This window comes from Perca flavescens, chromosome 19, assembly GCF_004354835.1.
Source record: "Perca flavescens isolate YP-PL-M2 chromosome 19, PFLA_1.0, whole genome shotgun sequence".
NCBI lineage: Eukaryota > Metazoa > Chordata > Actinopteri > Perciformes > Percidae > Perca > Perca flavescens.
In genome coordinates this window covers 24,522,482-24,533,925 of record NC_041349.1, presented here as the reverse complement: position 1 = coordinate 24,533,925, position 11,444 = coordinate 24,522,482, and the positions used below count along the sequence as shown (strand labels likewise).

The 11,444-nt window shown below is 40.4% G+C and overlaps 1 protein-coding gene across 1 annotated transcript in view; it reads right to left on the bottom strand.

Moving 5' to 3' along the window:
* Positions 1 to 2,519: 2,519 nt before the first annotated feature.
* The window catches only part of LOC114545774 (sodium/calcium exchanger 1-like), a 53,916-nt gene continuing 44,991 nt past the window's right edge, over positions 2,520 to 11,444 (bottom strand). Inside the window, 4 exon segments of the mRNA XM_028564287.1 lie at positions 2,520 to 3,085; positions 6,518 to 6,790; positions 7,107 to 7,206; positions 9,329 to 9,453. Of these exon segments, the coding sequence (XP_028420088.1) occupies positions 2,706 to 3,085; positions 6,518 to 6,790; positions 7,107 to 7,206; positions 9,329 to 9,453 (878 nt within the window). The 3' untranslated portion in view covers positions 2,520 to 2,705.

The following is an 11,444-nucleotide window of genomic DNA, read 5'->3' as shown; positions in this document are numbered from 1 at the left end:
GCCCCTCTGCTCCAAATCATCACTTATCTTCCATTTGTGCAAGCACCGACTTTACCAGGGCTGCATCGGACAAGCTCGTGCTGTGTTTGGCCTGGTCACGACGAGCTGGCTTTGTAAAGCCTGCATTTACATTGAGCTGAAAGCAGCGGGTAATTTGTCCATATTTAACAAGGCGGGTTGTGGGCAGGTAAATTGTTGTTTTCAGTCCCATTTTCTCTTAGTGAACAAAAAGTTTAATTATTGTTTTTTTTTCCTCAGGATTTTCCTTGAAGTTTACAATGAGCATTGTGGGCTAAACTGCCGGGAAAAATGTTTCAGAGATTTTCCTTCTGTGCTGTTGTTAACAAAGGGATTCCATTTAATAATAACTTGCACCGGTGAGCTGATATGCCAGCCCTTCTGTCCAGCTTCAGTCAAGCCCCTGGCTAAGGCAGGGGCATCCACACAGACATAATGTAAATCTGGATTGCACACAAACAATAACAAAATGGTTGATTACATATATGTGGCATTATATTCTCATTAAGCTATTCTGATATCTTACTTTCACTTCACACACATGACATGCCTGAATGAACAAACTTTTCACAAAATCTAAATCATTAGCACAGCTTTTGATACAGGCTCATTCCCATTAAAAAATACCAGTGGTTAAGCACATTTATCTTTAGGGTGAACACCTTTATGACTTTAAATATTCCAGTTTTTTTTTTTCAACAACTGGCAGCTTGTGGGACTTGTACAATGCCTGCGAAGTAAAACTGCACACTGAAAATGAATGGGGATCTCTGACAGTCTTCTCCTATTAAATCTTTGGATGACAGAGGACATGAGATTTGTGTTTGACTATAAAGAAACGTCCCAACTGCTGCGGAACAGTCGTGTGATATTTCAGAGCTGCCATACATTTCCCTCAGAGCATTTTACTCTTCTTTCTGTCAATAAATCATCTCTGGTTTTAGCCTTTTATTTTCCCCTTGGATGTCCTTTAAATGTCTTTTTGAACTGTGTTTCAGAGGAAAAAAGGGCACATGGATTTTTCTTTTCCTTCTCCAGGCTTTTCCTTACAAAGAGGGGGTTCACATAAATTAAATAGCAGTGTTTTCTCACACACATCAATAAAAGTTTCTTATATTATCATGTACAATTAGAAACACTGTGTATGGTTATAGTTTTGATTTGTCATCAACAACGCTGCCGTCGTCGCCGTCATCTTCTTAGTCCTTGCCAAAGTCACAACCAGTGAGATTCTTCATTCTGACTGGTCCCACTTTGCTATCGTGCATTTCCGTTTCCGCTTGTTTCCCCGCCCATTTAATGCAACATTAGACGTGTAAACAGTGTACTTCACAAGTGCACAACGCTTCGTCATTGGAAGAAAGACAACAATTACTAAGTGGACTGCTTGCTTGTTGGTTCTCCAGACGTTTCTAATCTTCACTCTGCTTATCCAACATTTCTTTTGCTTCTCCATCCCACTTTTGAGATTCCTTCCAGGTGCTAATCAATCTTGATCCTCCATGTTACATTTTATCTTCCAAACCTGCTTTAACTTTGCTTATCTCCATCTCTCTATACTTTATATGTCTTCTTTTTGTCTTTTTACAATTGCACGGTAACAACATCAACACGTGACGCCATTGAAAAGTTTAGAAAAAAAAGAGGGTGAGTTTCCTTGGTGTGACGAGGCTGTTGATAGAATATAATGATAAAAGGAGAAGGACTTGGGATTGGCTCGATTAAAAAGAGGGTTGGTCGGTTGGTGGTGACTACGGCGTTTCATTATCACAACTTTAAGACAATTCCTACAGGAGAGATAGGAGTAAAGCAAGAGGAAGGGACGGAGGAGTGTGTACAGTCTGTAGAGTGTTTGTCGGAATGGGAGTGTACAGTCTGTGTGTGTGTGTGTGTGTGTGTGTGTGTGTGTGTGTGTGTGTGTGTGTGTGTGTGTGTGTGTGTGTGTGTGTGCGCGCACAGTTTGGAGTAGAGGGGTTAAAAGGAACGACTCACTAGTAGTATTATACTGCATAAAGTTCAGTGGGTATAATGGGAGGATCCACCATTCCCATGACGACGAGATACAGTATGGACAGAAGTAGCGAGAGAGTGAGGAGGGGGTGAAGAAAATTTTTTGCCCATCTGTTCTTCTCTTACTTTTTCTCTAGTCTCTCCATCGGCGGTGTCCAGACCTTTCTCTAGTGCTGTTGCCTCCAGCCTCCTCTCCCCCAACCTTTCCACTTTTATCTTCTTCTTTTCCTCTTTGTTTTCGCCGTCAGAGGCCGGCTTTTCTTTTCTCCCGCTGTTTTGGCAGTATACTGGAACAATATCAGCCTTTTATTAACTATTAACAGTGTTGTCAGATGGTGATGAAGCTGCTCATGTAAAAGAAAATTTTTGGATATAATTGGAGAGTTTTAGTCTTTTATAATGGTATAAACTCTTTTTCAGGAAATTAATAAATGGAAAGATAAAAATAAATCTATCTGAAACACTGAAAAAGTGTTTTGGACTTAAAAAAAAAAAAGGACATGGAAAGATCTGCTGAATCCATAAAAAATATCAGAATCGGCGTATATCAATCCACCTCTTCTACCCATCTCTCCTCGTCTCGTTCCTGTTTGAATACTCCTCCATTCCTCCCTCCCTCTCCCTCTCTCTCTCTCCATATTGGCAGTGGGTCTCTCTCCCTCCTCTCCTCTCTCCATTTAAAACACTGGTAAATGGCAGTAGGCCTCCAGTGAAGCCAGCAGGATGTAAATCAGCCACATGGAGACAAACAGCAGCGACGTTATTATCTTGCAAGTCCGCGGCCCGCCCAGCTCGCCACCGGCCACCCCCGGCCGCCGCCGGTACAGCAGTGTGATCACACACAACAGAGCCATGATGGTGAAGAGGGTGACAGAGAAGGCCAGGTTTCCTGGGTCCACCTTGAACACCTCGCCCTTGGAGCGCCAGACGACGGCGGCGATGGTCCACGCCACTCCGATGCCAAGGAAAACGTTGACGGCGTTGGAGCCGGTGACGTTGCCGATGGAGGCGTCAGCGTATTGGTCCTGGATGGCGGCAACCTTGCTGGCGAATGTGTCTGAATGAGAAAGACAAAGATGTTGGTATTGATTTTATGTTTAAAACCGTTCAGCATTTTTTTAAATCATAGTAACAGCCGATCAAATTGACAGCAAAAGCAATATGAAAGCATGAGAAAAAAAAAATGAGCAAGGAAACATTAAAATGAACCATCAGCCTGAGGTTAAAACATAAAAAAATAATATAAAGCAACAAAATGAAATCATGACTTTTGATGATCTTTTGTAAATGCCTTTCTCACAAGCCACTGAGGAAACAGCCTTGGGGTAACATCGCGTATGAAACCACCCACGTACAGTAGCCTACTCTCACAGCCACACACAGACTGGGGCACACATGCACTGTAAGCTACGAGAAACACAAAAGAGAAGCAAAGAGGTGTAGAACGTAGTGGGTATCATAGACAGGCACTATGAACCAGTTGTCAGTATTTATGGAAATAATTACACATTTAATAGATGACTGTTAGAGACAGAGAAAAACAGGGATAAACAATACATACAGATAATATACAATAGCAAGGAGAGCAGACAAAGGAAAATATAGAACATAGAAAAATAATATAATGTATATTGAAGCAAGCAGAGAAGCCTCCTAAAAATGTCTAAATAAAATACAGTTTTACATGAATCATTTCAAATGCTTGGCTCGGAGTTGAACGTAGAAAGAATCAATCTGGATCAGTTGTTGCTAACTATTCTAATAGCACAGGTAGCTTTCCAGCTGGTTGTCCTGTAAGTACATTCTCTATTTAGGTAATCAAGTGATATCATTTTTGTGTTTACTTTTATTTGGACTTAGAGACAAGAAAGTATTTATGTTACATTTAACTTGATCTGAAAAGCTTTAGGAGGCTTGGCTGCTTGCCATGATATACTGTACATTATTTTACTAAAGTCTTTATAACGGAGGTGGCAGACGCAAAGTTTGCATGATTCATAGTCACAGCAGCTACGGTTAAGAACCAGGTTGGGAAGAATTTGAATTTTAAAAACAGAATTTTAGTCACACAGTTATTTTCCATCTATATTTTGGAAATGAAACATAGATTTGACTTGGATTATTTTCAGGAAGATTCATAGTTCCCATCTGTAATCTGCAGTTATATATTGGCATCAGCCTAAAAGTGAACTGATGTAATTAATGCTGTAAATCGCTGTAAGTGCACATGAGTGGAGCTCTTCTTTGGTGCTGAACATTTGAGGAGAAATTGGGTGAAAAAGCAGAGAGACTCTACTAACTGGGTTGGCAGGGAACACCAGGGAAACAGCTGCCAGTTATTGTACGCCTGTCTCGGCTTATTTCTATTTATAGACGGGCTGGTGAGATTAGTCCCAATTCTCATTCTTTCAATTCATATCCCAACATACAGTAAAAAAAAATCCTGAATTGTAATTCAGTTGATAGCACACAAAAATAAATGAAAGTTTGTGTGTGTTGACACGGGCAAATGGATTGTGGGTTTGAATCTGAGTCATGAAACTGCACATTATTGTCTCTACACACATACACACATCCTACATATATCTACTGTACTACTGCTGGCAACACCAAAAAACATCATACCCAAATTTAGTGTATGAATTTTTCTTTCCCAGTCGTGAATTAACTTCTTAAAGTTACCGGTGTTAAAGTGTTCTACCACTGTTGCCTGATTCCACACCTCTGAATGAGACGTGACTCTGATGTTAAATGGTTTATGTTAGCAAGCTGTCTAAGGTGATCCTGGAAGGCATATTTCTCCTCTCTTTTAACAGAAACTAACCTACTCACCCCCACCCCTCCTACCACCAAGCTAATATGTCCTCCACCAGTCTACCTCCTTGTTGGACAGCATAAAAGCCAATCCCCAAAGACCCCTAAACTGAAACAAATAAGACCACGGACCCAAATTTGATAAGATTTCGTTCCAAGGTCCCTCCATCTGATAGGATTTTTGCTTTTGGATCTTTTATTGCACAAAGTGTGTGAAACTCATGACCAAAAGTCATACATTCTGTCATTTTGTTACTTAGGGATGGAATTATAGAGAAAATATTATTCCCCTTTTTGCTGGAACCCCCTCAATGACCCTTGGTGGTCCCCGGACCCCACTTTGATAACCAATGCTCTATAGGACTTGTTCACCACCAATGCAAATATCACATACTGTATAAACACCAATGATACTGTTTGAATGGCTCAGATGGTTATGGATGAGCTCCATAAACCTCTTAAACTATGTAGCAGTTCACAGTGTTCAAGCCTCCGATCAGCATTTGCTCTCTTATTGCCTGAATCGGCAAATCTGGTGTAATTGGCTGGATAATCCTCCAGTGTGTCTCCAATGTAATAATGCAGAAATGCTTTTATGAATCTGGAGGAGGAAAGAGTGCAAGGCAAAAAGTGGGGAAACAAGAGAGGAGATGAACAAGCTTTAAGGAGATCACACACACACACACACACACACACACACACACACACACACACACACACACACACACACACACACACACACACACACACACACACACACACACACACACACACACACCAGGGAGCACACACTCCCACTGGAAGTTATAATGAGCTAAAGGGACCTGTCGCACGCAAACTTGCATCACCGCTGCAGAGCAAACATATTTTCACCCACACACACCTGGGTACCACAGCACACAGGTCAGAATGATGGATGATACAACAGTGAAAACACAACATCCAATAAGAGGAAGGGAGAGAGGGATAGAGGAGTAAGATAATACCCAGTCAGAATAATAAATTGACCGGGATGGGGCACGGGAGCAAGCGTAACAGAAAAGTTAGGTTGAATGGCAGGGAGGAAAGAGGGAGAGAAAACAGGGAATGGGAGTGAAAACGATAAGCCGAGAAGAGTGAAGGAGATTCAGAACAGAAAAAGCAAGAAAAGCCAACAAATTAACATCAACGTGTCTTGTGACAGGACAAACCAACTGATAATGGATATCAAATCCGTGTTTACAGCCTCCAAATCCAGCACATAACATCATATGGCTGCTGAAGGAATTGATTCAGACCTCGCCGCCCGCAAGCCATCAAAGTTCCCGCCTGGAAGAGTGGCAAAGGAGCTATTTCTATAAATCATACGGAGGGGCGACAATAAAATGGCTGCAGGAGGAATGAGGAAGGGAATTGAATTAAAGTCCTGGGACAATGCGTGGCCTTCAGGCGGGGACAAACTCAGGCTGTGATGGAGCCGCAGTTTTACAATTCAATTTTTATTACCAGCATGTTTACGGAGGGGCGGCTGCTATTGAAATGAGATGGGGGAGGTTTGTTTCTCTGGAAATTTGGGATAAACATGCATCTCATTTCTGTTTTTGTTTGCGGTTAGTAAGGAAGAATGTACCAGGATAGAAATCCCAAATGGTTTGCCTTTATCACCCTACACACACATTATACCACTCCCACTCACCTGGTACCGATGTTCCCAGGGCCACAAACACCACGGCCGTCACCGAGTCCTTCAGTCCTACCGTGCAGCCAAAGTGTGATGCCAGATCGCCGGTGACTGCCGTCAGGACGCCAATAAGTGATATGGAGACAATGAAGCAGGCCCAGCCGTTCCAGTACTCCGTGGGCGGGACGAAGGCGAACAGAACCTTCCAGAAGACGGTGAGGAAGTGCATGATGTAGTCGAAGCAGGACGGCAGCCGCTCCTCGCCGCTCTCCTCGTCGTCGTCATCTCCTTTGGGTGCGGAGAGGGATTCAAACGTTGAGGAAAGAGACAGACAAGCAGATAGATTCTTGAAATTAAGATTAAAGAAATATCTCAAGAATTACAGAAATACTTGTATTCACTGCCTTGCCCCCTGTCTAGTGCTAACAGAAACAAAATAGCCCATTGGGTATTTGGATTTAGCAATAAAACCTGCACAAGTACACTATGAACAAATTGAAATAATCTTATATCATCATTTCAAAATAAAGTCAAGAAAGATGTAAACCAAAACCATGGGTTCATAAATCAAAATGTCAGCTGTGTGTGTGTGTGTGTGTGTTACCTGCGCTGACAGTAACAGCACTGACAAACTGCTCCCTCCAGCTGCTGCTTCCCACCACCAAGGCCAGGTTTGTCTTCTTGATCAACTTATCCACTGTATTCTGCACACACACAATCACACACACACACACACACACACACACACACACACACACACACACACACACACACACACACACACACACAGAAGTAAACATGCAAGTGCATACAGACCAGGCAGAATAGGAAAGACACAAGTTGTTAATTGACTCGTCACACAGAAAGGGGAAATCTTTCAGTTAGCTCAGGATTTGTCAGTATTTCATAACACTGACAATTTGAGTTATAGGATGTGCTGCATAATTACAGTTTTTTTACAATCACTTTGGCGCTAATTTCAGAACCTTGACGTCATTTTTCAAAACTCTAGACAAAAAACTCAAAACCAATAATCAAAATGCACATTTTTCAAAACTCTAACACTTCTTTCAATTGCTTGGATACAATACACATAAACCTAAGATCATTTGTTCATTTAACAAAGATCATCTGTTGACATATGACATATGACATAACTTAAAATCAAAGTACTACTATTTCAAAAAGCAATTCGCACATTACATTTCAGATGATTGTCTATTGATTTCATTACAATGATCTAACTATCAATTGATACAACTGCTCAAAATGATAAGTAACTGTTGCATTACTCTTAATGCATAGTTGTATGGAAACAAACAATATTCCATGTTAAGATCATGAACGTTTCAAGATAACGAGATTCATTGTCACCAATTAGCGTGGAGCATGAACCAATTAGACTACATGATCTATGGATGTAATATTTCATCATCCTTCTTTACTGTAATGTTCTACTGTTTACTGTATCAGTCACTGTTTCTATGCTCCCATGTACCACCTTTTCAGACTATTTACAGTATTGACAGTACTGCACTGTATGGATGCAGGCCCTTGGAATTGCTGGTCCAATTCTGCCAACTCGTTACTGATGATTGAGATATATAATTTATATATACTTTATATATATATATAAAGTACTGTATGTATATATATATATATATATATATATATATAGGTGGCCAGCAGATCAGACTGGGGTTGTACTGGGCAGCTTCCAGGTATGAATGTGGAACTGTGTGAATGTGACAGGTTATCGTTGCAAATGAGAATTTGTTCTCAATCAACTTACCTGGATACTGTAAATAAAGGGTAAATCCAGAAAATAAATATATATATATATATATATATATATATATATATATATATATATATATATATATATATATATATATATAATAATGCATGCACATAAAAACTAAAGAGAGAGAAAGATAGATAACCTTTTCAATGCGCCAAAGATGAGTATTTACTGCTCTCTGCACATGCACACACACAAACACACACACACATTCACAATGACATAAATGGACAAATGTGCAACAAAAATATGATTGGTTACATTTTCAAGACCAAAACGTAACCACAGATTGGAGGCAAAACAATCCACAGAATGGATATAAAGCAACACACATGGCATGATGATGTACAAAGTAATAAAAGACAAACGTGAGACAGACGCAGCAGTTTGTGAGAAATGTCAAGTTATCTGTAATGATCCATGGCTAAATTACAAACTGATCTCATTTGAAAACCCATTCCTTCTAATATACAATAATTGTAACAGGAGAAAGCCAATGCAGGGTCTGATTTGACGACAGCTCACGTTGAACAAATTATTTGTTGGCTTTTGCAGTGTCTGCAATCAAAATGACAAGCATCTCATCAGAGAGTCCATTACATGCTAACAAAATATATCATTCCTCCTCTGGACCAGGGCGGCTGGCACTCAATTTAAACCATTTCAAGTCAGTTTATTTTCAGGTTATCAAAAGTAATGCAACTTGATGGCCGCCAAACAGATGGCTATTATTATTTAATGTAATGTTTATTTGAAAAGGGACAGATGCTACGACACAGATGTACAGCATCACAGCATTTATAGCTAGTCCTAATTTCCAATGCCTGTCCCTAGAAGGGCTTTTAAACAGTCATAAAAACAAACATCGAACATTGCCACATTAAAATACATGAAGCTCTTCAACAAGACTAGTTGCTAAAACATTCTGAGGAGCTTCTGAACACACAAAATGAAAGTGAACACTTACATGCACACATTCCTGTTGGAAATGGAAACAAAGTATGTGTGCAAACAAAGACACTTACCTTAAACTCGTAGGACTCTTCTATGACCACCTCTACTTGTGTGTGTTTGCCCAGACTGGGACAGCCCATCTTGGCCACCTCTTCATCCTCTGCTCCCACCAACGGCTTGTTCTCATTGGAGTCACCTAGGAGACCACAGAGATGAATGAGTCAGTGTAGCCAGTAGGGTTGCTTTAACTGTACAGAGGTTATGCAGTACCAACTGAAAGTAATAATCTTGAAGATTTGCATTTAAATAAATATCTGTTTAGTCACTACCTATCACCGAATGAGGTAACGCAATGGTGATTGAGCCTATGGCCCACTGATGGAAGCCCTTGCATTTGCAGTATTTCCCGAAAGCGCACAGTTGGATGTGATGTGTCCACACAACAGTGACTATTCTGCTTTCTGGAAGATTTCAAATTCTTTTAATAAATCACTTGGAACACTTCTTACACCAAGTCCCTGTGTATTGCAAAAATATATGAGGAAACTTGAATTATATCATTCGTCTCTTAAATCCTCTGGAGAGACGCTACTGCCACTTTAATTGACTGAGAAATGTCTGAAGTCTTCGAATGGAAGTCGCTGCCAAGTGAGGAAGAGCAATGGATTTCAAAAATAAACATCATGTCACCCTGAAACTTTTATACTGGAAGAAATCTATATCTCTCCTTCAAAACAAACTTTCAATTAGTGCAAGAGTGCTTATACAGTAATTGTAGGATTAATAGGCAGTATCTATGAAGTAGTATTTACGCATTCAGCCTGGCAGCGGAACTTAATCATGTAATGTTTTGATTTGTCTGATTTTTGCTAGAGCATACATTTTCATAGTTTTGCTGGGCTATCATTTTAAGAATGTATGCATGCAGTCATGAAAGTGTATAATGTAAAAAATATTCCAATCTATTGAGCATCCCATGTTATTAGAAATATGAATACCAATGAGGAATTTAGATCTTCTCCCATGAAACAACCTTTCTATCTCACCATTAGTGTATGTCCCAACATGCATCCCTCCATATGTCTCCTCCCTCACTCTTCACACTCGGTGACGGTCATTAATCGAGTCAGCTGTTATCAGCGTAGGCCTGCTGTAATTGAAAAGCAGTGTACAGTATGTGACACAGTATGTGTGTGGCTCAGTGCGTATGTGTGTGAATGTCAGTTCACTTGCTATTTGACAGCCTTATTAAACCAATTCTATTTCCTCTGTGATGAAAGGCTGGCTCCAGGCTGTTCACGACTGACATCGAGAGTGTGGCTCTTCACTCCACCAGCTCTGTCACCTTGTCTACAGAGGAGGAGTAGCATGAGCAGCAGCATGCTAGCGCAGCAGCATGCTAGCACAGCAGCGGCTTCAGTGCTCCAGCTGTGTCGACACAGGATGCGTTTGGGCACAGTTCTGAGTGTAGGTCACCCGTGTTTTGGCAGCGCTCAGGGAACACAGTCACATTTACTGTACTTGACTTGAAGCTTAAAAATACACTTCGGGGCGTGTTTAATGCAAAAAGAGTGAGTAAAAGGCGAGTAAAGCCTTGTCATTACAGGGATTGCATAAAGGCGCATGTGAGAAACACAGGTAACAAGTGCTGCCGACACAATGTGTGTGTGTGTGTGTGTGTGTCATAAAATAAATAACGGATTAATCAGTAATATAGTAATCATTTGTAGCAGTCCTACTTTTTTATACTGACGGTAGAAAGTGAATGAGAATAAATCTGTGTGTGCAAAGTGAGATAATGTATGTGTAAGAGGAATTATTTTCCAGTAGACATATGCACTATGCAGCATTACTTTAGAGGTCTGAAGAAGTGAACAAATATTCAATAATTCACTTGAAAAACTAAAAGGAGATTAGTTTCTGTGGTTCTTGTGCTGTTTATCTTTTACAACCCATCAGATTAATCCTGCGACCCTTTGTAGATGCCACGTACCTGTTAGAGGTTAGATATATGTAAATGATCCTGTTATCCACTAAAAATGCAAACACACAGTGCTGCAAAAAGTAAGTTAGTGAGGAAGAGAAAGAAAGAAAGAAAGTGAAGAAAGTAAAGGGGTGAAATGAGGTTAAATGAGACAAAGAAAATGTCTCTGTAAAGTGAAATGACTCAACAAAAGTTACTCCACA